This window comes from Rissa tridactyla, chromosome 8 (assembly GCF_028500815.1).
Source record: "Rissa tridactyla isolate bRisTri1 chromosome 8, bRisTri1.patW.cur.20221130, whole genome shotgun sequence".
In the NCBI taxonomy this organism is placed as follows: domain Eukaryota; kingdom Metazoa; phylum Chordata; class Aves; order Charadriiformes; family Laridae; genus Rissa; species Rissa tridactyla.
The window spans coordinates 18,861,918-18,878,385 of NC_071473.1; the positions used below are offsets into that span (position 1 = coordinate 18,861,918).

The 16,468-nt window shown below is 42.0% G+C and overlaps 2 protein-coding genes across 5 annotated transcripts in view; one reads left to right on the forward strand and one right to left on the reverse strand.

Moving 5' to 3' along the window:
- Positions 1-16,468, forward strand: part of IFT140 (intraflagellar transport 140) — a 90,936-nt gene that overhangs the window by 39,299 nt on the left and 35,169 nt on the right. The gene's annotated exons all lie outside the window — the stretch shown is intronic.
- The window catches only part of TMEM204 (transmembrane protein 204), a 30,725-nt gene continuing 14,273 nt past the window's right edge, over positions 17-16,468 (reverse strand). Inside the window, exons 2-3 of the mRNA XM_054212278.1 lie at positions 13,740-13,895; positions 17-2,189 (exon numbers count right to left, since the gene is read on the reverse strand). Of these exons, the coding sequence (XP_054068253.1) occupies positions 1,945-2,189; positions 13,740-13,895 (401 nt within the window). The 3' untranslated portion in view covers positions 17-1,944. The remainder of the gene's footprint in view (positions 2,190-13,739; positions 13,896-16,468) is intronic.

Genomic DNA, 16,468 nt, shown 5'->3' on the forward strand with positions numbered 1-16,468 from the left:
CACTGTCACTAGCAGAAAATGAACATTCCCAACTTTATTTATACATCTGAAATTATCACAGTAATACTGAGTATTACAAATTTACCAACCCCATAGCTGAAATTTAAATTTAAATGTACATTATTATAATATGGATATTGCAATATTAGAAGAAATAATATAATGTCTTTTAAATATTCCAATATTTTATTTTTTTAAAAAAACCCTGCAATTAATCATAGCAATCATTTCTAGAAAACTTTTTCCAGAAAGTAACGCAGGCAAAGGAACACAAATCTTGGTTTTTACAAACCTACTGCTAGAAGAAACTCTTTGTCAGCTCTATGGTATTCTACCCTGATAGTCTAGAGCAATACAGTTGGTTAGACCGTTGGTCTCTGCGGAGTGTTGCTTGCTTTGAACGTGGTGCAGAGCAGCAGTTGGGGTTGAGTTTCTTATTACATCAGAACAGAACTCAAGAGCCAGCTTGATGATCACATTTTTACAAAGTGTGGAAAAGCACGATGGAAATAACGAAAAAGAGGAAAAGCAGTATACTCGGCTGGGAGCGACACAACAGTCCTAAAGAATTTGTAACGTTCACAGCTCATGGTCCTTCAAACCTATCAGTAACTGTGCTCAGAGTAGCATCCTTAGGGTTTTAATCATCTGTCATTGCCTCTAGTTCCTGCATCCTAAGTATTTCTGCATAATAATTTTTGACCTGTTGTTTTTCTTCCTGAAAGTTACGTGCACACAACTTTTGCGAGCCCACGTACTTCTCGGGGTCAGGCTTGTATAAACATTATGCCTAATTCCAAAGGTACTAATTATTTTCATTTCATTACCATATTAAGTTACCAGGCGGATCTTTTTTAAATCTTGTGTTTCAGTCCTCTATATACGTCGTATTCTTCAATTCGGGTGCTTGAATGGCAGTTACATTCTCCGATAGTCACTGTGTTATGTGCTTCTGAGCGTTGCTGGGCAGAGCTGAGTGCCCTGACATAGCACTCTAATCTGAAAATGCCACAGCGAATGTGAAAGCAAGCTGGGAAGAAAAGAAATTATTTTGGGCTGAAATACCTGTTCTTAACAGTCCTTTCCAATAATAGTATCTGTGATTATTAGGGAGTCCGTGTAACCCTCTTCTGTAGATATTTGCCCTTATTGTAACTCTGAAGTAGATTTCTCAGCAACATGTATGGCCTGTTCTAGCTGCGTACCCTTTTCTTTTTTAATGGCATTATCTGTTTACATGTAGGATAAACCCAAACCTTTGTCTCAGGATACAAAGGAAATGTCTGAAAAAATGCAACTTAATTCTTCTGCCTTCCCTTGCTTTACAGTTAGAATGGTTAGAGTCGCCTTTGCTTTTTACTGTCTGGGCTGTGCTGTGGTGGGGGAGCAGGTGTTGCAGCTGGTGAGAAGTTCATCGAGGAGGGTGGATGGAAGGCCTGAAGGTTCATGAAACTTCCAACAGCTGTTAAAATCATCACTTATTCTATAGTGAGTTTTCTGCTTTCTCAGATTGCCTGTGAACTCCAAAGTTATTGTTGCTGGTCTCCTCTAGCTTTTTCCATTATTATTAGGGAGGAGGATAGCTTTATGCAGGTGGAGAAAACGTGTTTGGCTGCCTCATTCTCGTCGCATACACTCTGTGGCTGCTACAGCTGACCCTGCTGACATGTCGCTGTGATGCTCTCTCAGGATTCTGACAATCCAACATTCTGTGCTGTACAGCAGAGGGAGAGGGCAATATAATATAATATATATATAAAATTATGTGTTTTATACATATGTATATAGATGGAGCCCATCCAAATAATAATTGAGGGCCTCTGCCCACAAGAGTGAGCTTTGTGATGTCTTTCAACCCTTAGTTTTAAATTATAGCATATATTTATAGAAAACAACTCCAATGCAGATCTCCTTGGAGATCTTTCCCCTTTCAAGTCCACTCTTTCAGCACGGCGACTCAACGTAGTCATTTTCCAGGCCACGGCGAAACCGAGCAGTCAGGGTACGGCTAATGACAATGACCCGGGGCGCCATGCAGTCCTCGCGCCTATGGAGGATGTTCCATATGAGAATGGCAGCTGCCAGCGTGGCCAGAAGACAGGCTCCAATGTTCAGATAGCAAGACCAGGAGAGGTTGGTGTATGGTCCGATGCGGTAGAAAGTCACCAATCCGATAACCAGAACAAAACCTGCAAGGAGAATGTGAGAATTTATTTTTAATGAGTTATTTTCTTGAATTTCTGTAGCGGCAAGGTGCCATAGGCCCACATCCATGAGTCTGTACAGCCTTTCCATCCCTATTACAATGTGGGGTATGTGTTCTCGGAGGCGTATTTGGGCAGGATTATGTATGCAAAGACAGGGTGCCTGAAATGGAATCTTAATGTTAGGTTGAAATCTGTTTGCTCTGATTTAAATTTCATACTCCCACTTAGCCGTATTTCACGTTGTGGTTTTTTTCCCCCCATCCTCTTGTCTCGCTAATACAGATGTCCTCTTTCTTATTGACAACACAGAAAATTGGTATATTAATGATAATGAAAATCTTTTATTCAGAATATGGTACGCTTACTATGTTTACTTAAGGCAGGCCACTACTGTAAACTACAAAGCTAAATATCTTACAGAAAGAATAATTAAAAAAAAAAAGTACAGAAGCATTAAAAAAAAAAAGGAAGGTGAAATAAATGTGATGTTATTGTTCTACTTTTTCTATGCTGCAAAAAGGTGTTATGAGGGATGAGTAATATCATGCCTCCAGAAGCTACCAAAGGCAAGGTTTCCGTTCCCTTCCTAACCTTAAGCACGGTAGTAAGTTCTCTAAAAGGCAGGTAATATTAGAGTAACGACGCTGCCCTTGTGTAGTGTTCCCATCCAGATGTCATGATGTGATTTGCAAAAAAAAATGGAAAAAATATTTTCCACATTCTTTTTGGTAGACATCAATTTCAGATATGAGGTAGGGTGACTTTTGTAGTCCTGCAAGAAGCCCACGTTAGAAGAAGGAGCAGAATCCATATCCCTTGACTCCTAATTTATTTTTTTTTTTTTAATTATTGAGACTGCCCTTTCTCTGAAGAATGCATCTGTAAGCACACAATTACTTTGCTGCCCTCTGTTTATTGTATTAGTCTCTCTTCCTGTCCCTACTCTCAAATAAAATGACTTTTGAGCTTTTTAAGAGAAGTAACTTCTACATGTGCTTAGACTGAAACAAACAAGGGCAAATATGCCTCCCTAGCCGAAAAAAGGTTTTCTCTTTGTTCTCCCACACACTTCCTTCACCACCACCACAGCACAAGAAATATTGTTGACAAAAGGACCCCTTCATGAAGGAATTCTAGAATAAACAAAGGCCCATAAACAGCCCAAGGATCTCTAGATACCATCTTCCTAATCTCATGGGCAAGGACAAGTCAAGAGCAAGTAAGTCCCGGTGGCTGTGTGCTGTTTTCTCAGCCGCGCTGCTTGCAAACACGGTTCCCACAGATCCATGGTAATGCTCTGAAATGGTGTGACACCTGGCTCTGGTCCTTGCTTTTTCCATGGAAGAACATATCCTGAGAATGCATTGTACCCAGTTTCTTTTGAAAAAGCGTACTAGTAATGCAGTGAAGACGGAAAAGACACAAATTACATACGGATTTTTAAAAAATAGAGGAGGGAAATAAAATACAAACAGGAGGAAAAAATAATCAATGACTACTTAAGCAGGTGTGACACTTTTACTATTCTGAGTCAATAATAAAGTCCTAAGTCCTAATAAAACAAGCAATGATTATTAATTCAGGAGATGTCTGGCATCCTCCACTCTCTTGGGCCTACCTAGAAGGTGGTTTGTAACTCAGTTGCTTGCTATGCCTTCTCCTGAAGTAGCACTGACCCCCAGGTGGCATGTACCAGAGAGGGTCTGAAGTGAGGCATCTCTCCCTAAGGATACGTGAGGAGGAAATAGGTTCTTACAGGAGGAGTAGCTCTTTCCTGCTCTTTTGCCACGCTGCAGTAGCCTTTGCTGTGAAAAAAAGTCTAACATACTCTGGCTGGGTTTTAGGCTGTTCAGTCAGTTGTAAGGACAGCAGTTAATAATTCCTTAGCTTTCTCCGTAAGTCCAGTAGTTATTTAATGGTCCGGCTTAGTTATAAATGAACAAGCTTCATCTGGGAAAAATGCGGCCGCATGGAGCATGCTGACTTCATTGGGTTGCAGAAATCACGGATCCGTGCAATAATTGTTCACTAGCACTCCTGGGTCGAGCCTACAGGCTTTCTTAGGAGGGCATTTTAATGTTAGCTGGGTGGGAGATGGATCCCAATACGGAGGTGGTCATCTAGCGTTACTTCAAAGTCTACGGGTTCGAAAGTTGCTTCTCGACTCCCATTTGACAAACGACTGAGTCACGGTTGAGGTGGAAAAATTGTGAAGTCGTGCTTTTGACAAATTAAGCTTACATCTTAATTTTTTTTAATATCCATCACTGTTGGATGACGTATCAGGTTATGCATGATTTTAAAGTCCTGGTTTCTTGAAACCAGGCCGTTGTTATCTACATCCTTGGATGGACTGGTAAAGGCAGATCATCTGTCTCTGAAGGAATTAATTTTTTCTGTGTATTCATATGCTTAGCTCACCACCACTTGAAAGCGGAAACGTTCTCCCCTTGTGCATTCAGAATCCTCACTGAAGTTTGCACACGTGTTTTCAGCATTCACGGAACGCTGCTTCTGTCCCCAAAGCCAGTGTTAATTGCGCTCTTCCTTTTCTGTGATGCTGCCTTGAATTGCTTTTGAATTCTCATGACTCTGCTGTTTGGTGTTATCTGGGTCTTGTATGACTTTATTTCTTTATTGTTAGCAGTAATAGCGTACAAGAAGATTGCAGCAGAGCTGGGGCATAAAATAGTTTTTCCTCATTTCCAGTGTAATTTTCCAAGTTCAGTTTGTCCTTGAGGCATGTGGTAGAGGATGATTCCACTTTCATAGGGAATGCAAAAAGCATTAAATAAATCTAAAATCTTGGGCGTGAATTTTGCCCCGTTCTTTGCTCATTTAGCCAAGGCAAGCAGCAGTGGTCTATCCACGTTCCTTTATGGCACAGTAGAAGTAAATAAACAGTGTAGAAATATTTGCAATATTTAAACTTTTTTTGCAAATACCCGGCTTTCAATTCAATTACTTAAATTTTTTTTACTTGCTTATGTATCTCTTATGGCAATTACTGTTGTAAAAGGCTACACATCTCTGTGCTAGACTGGCCACCTTCATGAGCTCCCTCCTATCCCATGGAGAAATTATCCACCAGGAAAAAGCACTAAGGCTTCCTTACAGCTCCCAAAATAAAACTATTTCTGCTAGCGGGACTGTTTCCCTTCACAGGCCCTTTGCCTGAACCCCGACCGGGTGCGCAGCCAGTCGTACAAGAGGCTTCTTCTCCTTCTGCCGTTCTGTGCCGCTGTCTGAGCACGGAGGGGAACTGGGAGATAACGAGCTTGAGAGCTCCCTGCTTGGCAGAGAGCAGGAGTGAGTCACTGGAGCTCTTGTAGGATCTGTTGGGAATACTTTGCTGCAGGCTAGACAGGAACTGACATTTCAGAAGAGAGAAAAACATGACAGAGGTGGGAGAGTTGGAAGCATGTTACTGTAGAGTTTCCACAACTAGTTTTACAGTTCTGCCAGTGTGAGTGCCAGAATAAAAATGTCGCCGTGAACGTTATTTTCCAGCATTCTTATTTCACGTTATCGTGGCCTGATACTGGATTTGTAAATGTAGGAACTCGAGAGCAAAGGGTGAGGAAATCGTAGTGATCCAAAAAGACTGAGTTCGCATGGGATGATATTTAAATTTTGATGAATGCTGCTTTTGTAAAGATGTTGTGTGAAAACCCCCGAAGTTTACTTGGCGGGATTTTGTCAGTAATAAATTAATCAACATTAGGCTTCTTAAAGCAAAGTGTTCCAGCGTCCTACTTTTGTTTTCCTTGCCCTTACAGTGGTCTTGTTGTACCCCAGCCAAGAATTGAGATGGAACGTTTATCAGCAAGTCTGGTCTCTAAACGACTGGGCAAACACATTTGGTTCACTTTTCTGTGCCAGCCTGGGCCTTCTCCTTCAGGGGTTCCTCTTTCTTTGAGAAAGTAGATTTTCAAAAAATTTTTTTTTTTTATTCCTCTGTTATATGGCTGTATCTGAGGAGTGGTGTCTTCCTAGTTTGGATGAAATCTTATGAATAATTATGTACGTACCATTTGGTTGCAAGCCCTACTGTACTGATGCAATAATACTCAGCTTCTGTAAGGCAAGAATGATGCTGACGTTTGACTAATGTTTTATTTTTACTAATATAGCTGAAGCAGACTATTTTCCTCATATTGGCATCTCCTGTTTTGCTTACTGCCTTCACTGTGAGTGTTATTAGCACTAGGAAATCCTTGACAACATTTTAATTTTCTGCCTTTGAATGTTGTTAAATATTCAATTCCTGTACCTCTTTGGTGAGAGTTTGGCGTAGGGAAATGGAGCTGGAATTCTGCTCCTGTTGATGGTTGTGTAATGTGGGTATAGCTCAGGCGGTGATGTAAATACCAATGCAGGATTTGGCTCTCTATTCAGAACGGTTAGAAGTACACCTATAAAAACAAACCTTGTATTAAGAATAGCTTCTGTCTCCGTTACTAAAACTAACTGTGGTGACTTTTCACTTCTCAGATAGATTTTTGTGACATTGAGTATCAATGTCTGAATTTAGTTTCAGTATTCCAATAAAATACCTGGAGGGAGACAGCTGGCGTCACGAACCATTTCCCATAGGTATCTCTATGAAAAGTAACCAGAAAATTGCCCTACATGCCATCGGTCTTCTTGAGCTCTTAATTTACAGTACACTTTGAGGAGGGCTGCAAATGGGAAACATTTCTTTAAAGTTAGTTATGGAAATATTAAACATTTTCATCTGGTTTTTGTTTCTGTTTTGTAGCAATGACAAGCCTTTTAGCTGCATGGCTGATTTTCCCTGAATTAATTTCACTATGTACGTCAATCATTTCAGATCTTTTTATTGTGTATTGTCTAAAGTCTGCACAGAGGCCACCTCTTCACTAAAAATCCCGATGAGATTACTTAAAGTACTTTATTTTCCCATAGAGCTGCTGTTTATCTCTAGTTGTTTCCCATCTGTAGCAAAACAAGCCTGGATGGGGGGGCTTTTCCGTTGGGGAAGGAAACAGATAACAAATTCACTAGGAAGACTTTTGGTTGGGACAGTACTGACCGTGTGAGTGGGGGCGGGTTGGGAGAATGTTACTTTTTGAACTTACATTTCAGATCTGTATACTGAATTTCCTGTTTGACTGTAGCTGGCCGCAAGCCAACTGCAGATTTTTAGCATTTTAAAAGAACTCTCATAGTCTTTTTTTTTTTTTTTTCTTCTGTGATAGTTTTTTGGTTTGGTTCCCCCCCGCCCCCTAGACACCCCTTGGTTTGCATTCCTCCTTTTTATTAATACATTGAGTTGAAGAAATCTACGTTATGCTTTTCCTGGGTCAGTAGAAAATCCATATTGGGAGTTAACAATCCTCCTCTTTACAGCTTGTCCTATGGGATGACTCTTGCTGCCAGGAAGAGGGAGAAGAACGAAAATAGAGCAGCCAGACTTGTTCAGAATTCACAGCCCACGCTTGCGCAGCAAAACTACAAACGAGGAGGGGAAATTTTTCACCTTCCTTCTCTCTGTACCCCGTAAACATGTACAGGGAATGACTTAGCTGCAGCGAGTCACAAGCCTGAAAAAGCTGCTTGTAGGAGCTCAACTGTATTTATCAGAGTGAGACAGATTCCCAAAGTGTGATTGCTGAACCTGTGTTAATTGACTTAATCATTTACACCGTTTCCTATGTCAGCTTGGCACAAAAGAGAGTTGCTACAGTGCAAGGCAGATGTGGAACTTCTTGTAATAGTTGCGTGCTCTTCGTTGTAGTACCAGGCTGAAAGCTGTAGAAGTATGTTTGTTTTGCTTTATAATGCCACAGAGACTTTTCTGGCCTTTGAGTTTTCAGTTGTACATTGTTGAGTACCATAAAAATTTCTTTCCAAGGATTTTAGTAGAGTGTAACATCCCTTTAAATTAAAGAAGTCATGAGTAGCAAAGTTTCTCGGGGGCAATAAGACCCTCTTGGCCTTCACTTCTCGCTACTGAATTACAGTGGCTTTCCGCTTCTGGTGGTCTTGGAGTTTCTCAGTCCCTTTTGTCTTTAACCTGATAAGGTTGGGAGATTTAGCCAGTGTAAGGCAGGGAATTCTACTTTATGTTGGATGGAAATCTTCAAAGGGAGGTGCAGGGCATGGTTTAACACGTTTAGGTCTACTGACAGTGAATTTGCTTTTTGTGGTTACCTTTTGGAGGTTTCCTTAGAAATGATGCCAGTCCTTGAACTGAAGGTTGAAAAGCCATTCCCTATGAATTAGACATAATTCCTGTTGAGCAGCTGTTTAAATAAGGATAAATGTGCAGACTTTCACACTGAAAGTCAGCTGCGAACATTGCTTGGCACTGCAGATTCAGGGGCAGCTGGAGTCAACGAAAGCTCTGCTTTTGATCCCATTAACTTCCTATCAGACACAGGTAAGAGGTCTTGTAGTCTGTTGCGAAAACAACTTGTGCAGAGAGAAGCAGTCATTGACAAGTGATCCTCCTGGAAGTTTCAGTGGTCGTCTCTTGTCTTTAAGGATGAGCTGCTTCCATTTTTCAAGTGCTCCGTCCATCTCCTGACACATCAAAGGGTAAGAGTTGGATAACTGCAGATCTAGCTAAGCAACTCCGTTTCAAACTCTTTTAGGAGACAGCTTCATGTATATATAATATGCATGTTCGTAAGCCATAAAGTGAATATTTGAGTTGAAGAGCTTTTCATTTCACCCGCTTCTTTCTGCGTTATTTCTGACACTGTGTCTGTCATAAAGCACGTTCCTTATACTTGCGTATCCAAATGGTATTCATCTGCTAATAGATTTGTTACCGTATTTCTAATCAGAATACGTGCCCTTGACATTGAGATGCTACAACACGTTGCCTGCTGCTCATATCAGTGTTTAGACATGAAGAATTGACACAGATCTTCCTGCTGCGGTTATACCCGTTGAAGAGTTCAACGCGCTTCTTGTGAGCTACCACCCTTCCCAGTTCACTGGTTCAGCTGCTCACGTGAACCACTTCAGTCAAATTAAGTGGGATAGGCTTCCATATTTTAAGATCTTTGCAAATGTCGTTCATTTTGCAAATGTGTGAAAACAAGATCACTGTTGTGAGGTTTGCAGTCCGCATGAAGAACATGCAAGTTTGGCACAGAGGTGAAATGAAAATGAGAAATAATGAAAACGTTTAGCACAAATCAGGCAGTCAAGCTCTCTCTTTCTGTTATGATTTTTGGGTTATTTACAGTGTCTCATTTAGCTGCTTCCTTTTCAGGAAGTATTAGGTTTACAACTCCATAGATTTCATCTTAGAACAGATCTGGCTTGAGGGTGTCACGAAGGAAAAAGGTGGAAGGAAGTCATACAGAAATCAGGATCACAGCGCTGTTGTGAATATCTTCAGCGATATTCTGCAACGGCGGCTTTGCTGGTCTATTCTGCATTAAGATTTTCTGGATGTCAACCAATCTAAAGTTGTAGTACCCAGAAAGAAGAGAGAAGGTAAACGGTCGAACAATTGTTTGATTTAGGTTTAATAGCACAGGAGTGAGTGTGTGCATGAACTCAGGTTTCCTGTGATGCAGTAGGGTTCTGGAGCGAAACACACCATCAGCAGAAAAACACGGTAGGAAAAGCTGGAATGCAGTGTTTGAAATTCAAGAGAGGTGAGACTGTAATTTATTTGGCTGTAAATAAGAAGCTCACAAAGGCCCGGAAAACTTTTTAATCTTCAGGATGTTACGTATTCAAGTAATTTAATGCTGAAAACGGATTATCAAGAATACTAACCATTATGATTCAGGTTTTATCTTGGACTTCCAGAAACTAGGATGAGATCTAACGTAAGGGATGTCTTATTCCGCATCTTCCCCATTATGTTTCTAACATTTCACTCTAAAGTCTGTGATAATCACCACTGTACAAGATCGGAGACTCCCTTAAGGTCTGATCGGGCCTGGCAGGTTATTGCTTGTACTAGTTTAATATTCCTGATCCTGGTAGTATGGATTTCCGTTTCCACCTACTCTTCTGTCAGCTCTGTTATTCATCCTATATTCAGCACAGGGAGTTTGTAACAGTTCCTTGGAAAAAAAAAAAACAGAAACCCCAAAATGCTCTAGAGGGAAGTTTCTGAGCACTGACACAAAATTCCACATACAGCACGGGTTCCATTTTCACCATGTGCTTTTTCCAAAGCAAACAGTTCACTTTCCTGTTAACTGGGAGGTCTGAGGTTGCTGAGCTTTGGAGCTGTGTGAATCCCGTTGCTGTCCCAGGAGCAATGCTGTTTCCTCTCTTCTTTCCTTCCTCTTTGCTTCCTGGGGCTTTATTTTCTGTCAGAGGTCCATCCTTTTTGAATGACTGTCAAATGCTTGTGCAGGTGCAGAAGTGAAAAAGCGGTGGAGCCTGGAGTCATTGCAAGTTCTAGTGGGATCAGCGAGAGTTGATTTGAACTTGTGAGGGGGTTTGGAAAATAAAACTCAGTATGCTTAGTTTTCTAAACCAAAATGGACTTTTGTTTGGACCTCGGGAAACTATTGAAACCCGCACATAATATTATAGTGGGTAAACTCTGACTGAAAATAAGTAAATTGTAGCTTGACTTTGTGATTCTGAGCCATATCTTCAAGCCTTCCTCCATAGTATTAGATTTCGTTCTGCCGGTGACCGTTGCAGTTGTCTTCAGCACTTGTTGGCATGTTCCAGGATGAAACTTAGAGTTGAAACAGAAGTTGGAATTAGAGGGGACATGACTCAAGATAATTTTCTCTGAAATTACTGGCAGGACGAGCGATTGCAGAACAATTCTCTAGATCCTTTGGATTTTGAAAAGGGAAAAACAGGAGGTGGGTGCTTGTGTTTTCGGTAATGTATTTGAAAGTGTAATAAATAGAAATTACCTGGACAGTCCTCAAGAAATATTTCATAAGATCTAAGTATGTACATTCTTAAATATCGTTTGCTCTTCTCACACAAATGATCTGTCTGGCCTGGAGTACTTTGGCTTTAACCCTTAAAGTGAAATAGGGGAGAGCATCACAGTGATTTCTTTTGGGCTGTTCTGCATGGACAAAGTGCTTTTAAATACAAGCTTTGTTCTGATGTTTTTGCCAAATATCTCTACTTTACTTTGAAAACAGATGAGAGGTTACCTTCTCGGAGTGGAGGCTCAGAGGCTGAGTATTACTCGTGGCTTGTAGGATAAGGGATGGCCTCTTTCCTCCCCTTCAATAAAGAAATCCTGGTCTCTAGATGTAGCAGCAAGCCTTCGTCAGAGTAACAGAAGTGCTGGACTTGATCACTTTGCACATGTGTTTTGTCTGATATCAAAGCCATTTCAGCCATAATGTATAAAATCCTGTCACCTTGGTCCAATTCAGGGAATTTGGTGGACGGGGCTGATTTTTTGTGGCCAGTTTGAGTAGCTCAACATTACAGAGCACGCGTTGGGCTCTGTGAAAGAGGAAGCAGCCTCTTTTGTCGGTGCAGGCTGTACTCTGAACCGCCCATCCTGGGAGTGCAGACCCTTGATTACCTGGGTGCTCAGCAGTTGATGTACCACTGCCCTGCAAAACTAGGGAGGTCTACAAGAAGTCTGTTTTATATTGGAATAATGGCAGATGTGACAACTTCTCTCAAAAGTATATATGCCAGAAGACTCCAGCTGGTTGTTATGGATATTAGGAAGGAACGTGTTTAAACATAAAACTTTCATTAAGGTAATGAGATGTAAGATGATTATTGCGTCACTGACTGCAAGGGAGAAAACCACCTGATGACAGTGAAGGAGAGTGTGGTGTGACTGTGAAGGGGGGTGGGGAAGGGGGGCAGGGATAGCCACTGAAGTCATCGCAGTATTTCTGCAGACAGGAGACCTCCGATTCATATTGCACAACGTCTGTCTTTGTAACTGTCGTGAGCTGCCAGATCCATCTCTTCACACCTTTTGAACACAGGCAGGCGGATGAACTCCTCGATTCAACAGCTTCTTCAGCCATTCTCGTTAGTGTTTTGTTAATCGTTCTGACTCTGGCTTTCCTCCCCTCTCCCCTCCCAGCACTGGGGATTTCAAGGTTCAGCTTGCATAACAGGTAATAGCAGGCATTTCCTTCTCCTGTGTCGGGATATCCTGGCGCCCTTCAGTCTCTCTCTGACTGTGTTTAAAACAGACTCCAGCACAGGAAAAAAAAAAAAAAAAAAAGGAAAAAAAAAACCCACACAAAAAACCCCCAGTCTAAAATTAGCAGCCTTGATAGAAGAAAGGCACACGGCTGTCCACTGTGCTGTTTGTCAATGAAACAACACATCCAACCAGGGCCAGAATGCATTTCCTCTCTGGGAAAAACAGACATGCGGGGTTTTGGGGAGGATGGGAGTGAGAGTAAAGCAGGCATCACACCGGTGATCGGGGAGAACTATCCAGGTACCCAGAGCTACAACGACCATGGTGTACACGAAGAGGCTGCACGGAGGTCTTGGTATGCCAAGGCTGTATATCTGATGCATGAGGGTCTTGCTGGATCAGATGCTTTGAGAGCTACAGAACCTCTGCAGTCCCCTCCTCCTCTTGTTTGGATTTCGGGTTCCTCATCCTTAATGGGTATTTATTGCTGCGAGGACCAGATTTAAATGACCTAGGCTGCATTCTGATCTTGCTGCAGTGTGAACCTGAGGTCTCCATAGGTTTATATCATTCTAAATATTCTGAGGTTTTGAAGTTGAAACGAAAATTTAAAATAAAATTGCATTACTCTATTATAACCTGTTGTTTACGTTAACAATAATAATGATATATGTTTAATCCAATCTTGTAAGGAGCCTGAATGTTATACTCCATTAATGACAGTTTCATGCGTGGATATCTTTTAGGATTGGACTCTTGGTGTAATGAATCCTGAGTGACTTATTTTATGTAGTAAAAGAAGGTATCATTGCAAAATCTTTACAGTTTGTTGCCATGCTGTCAGTATGGAATTGTGATAAAACCATTTCCTCCTTTTCTCATTCATTTCTGTAGACAGTCTGTGTCCGTGAGAATTGCAGTGGGAATAGCAGGCAATGTTAGGAACTGACTTTGGTTTTCTTTGCTAGATTGCAGGCGTATCTGTCTGTCAAAATCCAGCTGATGGTCATTGAGTAAAATTCAGTTAACTAAAAGCAAATAATCATGTTTCAGCAAGACTTCAAAAATTTACTCCACCGTCCTGCTCTGCTTACAGACAGTTCCTTCAGTATATTTTGCCCTGATAAATTGTGGGATTACATTGCATCCAGTTTCTTTCTTTCATGTTTGCCTTCCTGGTTTCATAGGAAACAATAAAGGCTTGTTTTTCTTGGTTGGCAGAAGACTCCTGCTGATATACGCAAGATAAAAGCTCTATTCATGTACTGCAGAATCTCATGGCGAGAGCTTTTGAGAGACAACGAGCTTACTTTTAGATGTAGGCCTTTTTGCTCTTTGTGTCACTTGAAAGATTTATAAAGCAAGAAACTCTTTTCCACCTGGATTTAATAGAGACTAAGCATTTTTCCATCAGTAAAAACAAGTGGACTTACTGGCAAGTTGGAACACGGCAGCTATGGCCTCCTCCCACCACTGGGTGTCCTGGGAAATGATGGGTAGCTCCATCAGGCCCAGGACGAAGATGAGCTGGCCAGCGGTCAGAGCAACAGTGGCGATGAGGTTACAGGCACGCATCATGTCAAACTGCACTAGGGAAACAGAAGAAGTAAGCATAAAGTTAAAACGATACAAAATTGGGGAAAAGGAAAATCCTGTCTCAAGCAGGTAGGTAAAATTTGTCAGTCCATAGAAAATGATTCTCAGACATCATTCCTCCTTCCAGCAGTCCCTTGCGTTCCCCATGGTCTGATTAAGAAAGGATTTTGAATCTTTCCTTTAGGTACACAGTATCCCTTAACTGTTGCTTCAGTGCAAAGCAATTTGTATCAAACAAGCAGCTAATTTCCAAGGATGGCTCACCGGAGGCGCTCGACTTTTGCCCTGGGAAGATTCTGTCTATAATTAGTAGCCAGAATTGTTTGGGGCAGGAATGGTGTTTGTTTTGCGTTTGTGTGGCACTGGTTGAAGTGGAACCTTAGTTCATAAGTAGGTTTTCAAGGCCCTAAACCGATAATCATCCCAAAGACAAATCTGTAACACCCTGATTTCTTTTCACCTCGTCCATCTGTACTGTCCTAGAAAACATCCTGTGCATGTTAATGCTATCATCTTATTGGTTTAAGGAAGCTTTGTATAGTGGATTCTTAACTTTTCCTTCTTTTAACATTTATTAATCTTTTGGATGCACTGGAGAGACCCTTGTATTTCTATCTGTGCAACGAGGGAAGCGGTTACAGAATCACAATGATGTCAACACGTGGCAGTTCTGAATGAGGTGTTATGGCATAATTTACATCTATAAGTAAAAAGTTACTTTTTAAAAAAATATATATTAGTTCATATATATATTTTAGTGGGTGTTGTTTTGGGTATCTGCTATCAACCACTCAGCCAGGACAAGGACACCAATGAATTATTCTACGAGGATTTAAGGGATAATCAACTGCCCCTTGGCCTTATGGGTGATTTTAACTTCCCAGACATCAACTGGGAATATCATACAGTGCACACAAACAGGTCCAGAAAATTTCTGAAGCACAATGAAGATAATTTCTTGGTGCAGGTACTGAGTGAGCCGACTAGGAAAAGTGCCCTCCTAGGTTTGTAGTTTGTAAACAGAGAGGGACTCGAGGGCGAAGTGGTGACTGGTGGCTGGCGTGGTCGTGGTGACCACAAAGTAGTTGAGTTTCAAATCGTTGGCGATAGGAGAAAAACTGCCAGCAAAACTTTGACCACGGATATGGGAAGAGCAGACCTGGGGCTGCTGAAGGAGCTAGTCAGTAGGGTCCCCTGGGAATCTGCTTTTGAAGGTACTGGGGTCCGTGAATGCTGGTCACTATTTAACAGCCATCTCTGAAGAGCGCAGTGTCCAAAGTCAAGCAGGCGGGGCAAAGGCCGGCTTCGCTGAGCAGGGATCTTCTAGAATTAGGCAGAAAAGGAAAGTGCATGGCCACTGGAAGCAAGGGCAGGTGACACGGGAGGGCTACAGGAATGCTGTTTGCCACTGTAGGCAGAAATGCGTGTGGCCAAAGCTTGATTAGAGTTCAAGCCAGCCAGCACTGTGAAGGAAAACAAAAGGGCTTTTTAAAATACGCTAACAGCAAAAGGAGGACCAGAGATAACATTGATGAGGCTGGTCACCTCACACATAGGGACATACACAAGGCATAGACATCTAATGCCGCCTTCGCCTCTGTCTTTGGCACCAGTGATGGGCGTTGGGACGCCGTGTGGGACGCTGTGGGACGCCTGGCTCCCTGTGTTGGAAGGCCCTGACTGGGGCGGATGATAAACTCCCAGCCGACCTTGAACTTGTTTGAGACTTGCTGCTCCAGCTGCATGCACATAAATTATTGGGGCCAACGGGATCCATCCCAGGACACTGAAGCAGCTGGCTAATGTCATCGTGGGACTCCTCTCCATTATTTTTCAATGGTCTTGGGAGTCTGGAGAGGTCCCAGTTTACTGGAAGCTGGCAAATGTTGTCCCAGTTTTCAAGAAGGGTAAGAAGGAAGACCCTGGTAATTACAGAACTGTGAGTCTCACTTCAGTGCCTGGTAAAATTATGGAGAAGGTTGTTCTGGGAGTTATTGAAAAACACTTGAGAGACAAGGCAGTCACTGGTCACAGCCAGCACGGGTTAATGAGGGGAAAGTCCTGCTTAACCATCTTCATTTCCTCTTATGACAAGGCCAGCCATCTAGTTGACCAAGGGAAGCCAGTAGATGTGGTGGGTTTGGATTTTAGCAGAGATTTTGATACTGTCTCTCACAGTATCCTTCTGGATAAACTGCCCAGCACGCAGCGAGACAAGTCCATCATACATTGCGTGAGCAGTTGGCCAATGGGTTGGGCTCAAAGAGTTATAGTAAATGGGGTGACTGGCGGCCAGTCACCAGTGGGGTTCCTCAGGGCTCAGTTTTAGGGCCAGTGCTCTTTAATGTTTTTTATAAATGATCCGGATGCAGGAATTGAATGTACATTAAGTAAGTTTGCTGCCAGTACTAAACTAGGGGGAGCTGTGGACTCCCTCGAGGGTAGAGAGGCCTCACAGAGAGCTGGGCAATCACCAACTGTATGAAATTTAACAGAGCAAGTGCCGGATTCTCAACTTGGATGGGGTAATCCTGGTTATACGTACAAACTGGGGGACAGGAGGCTG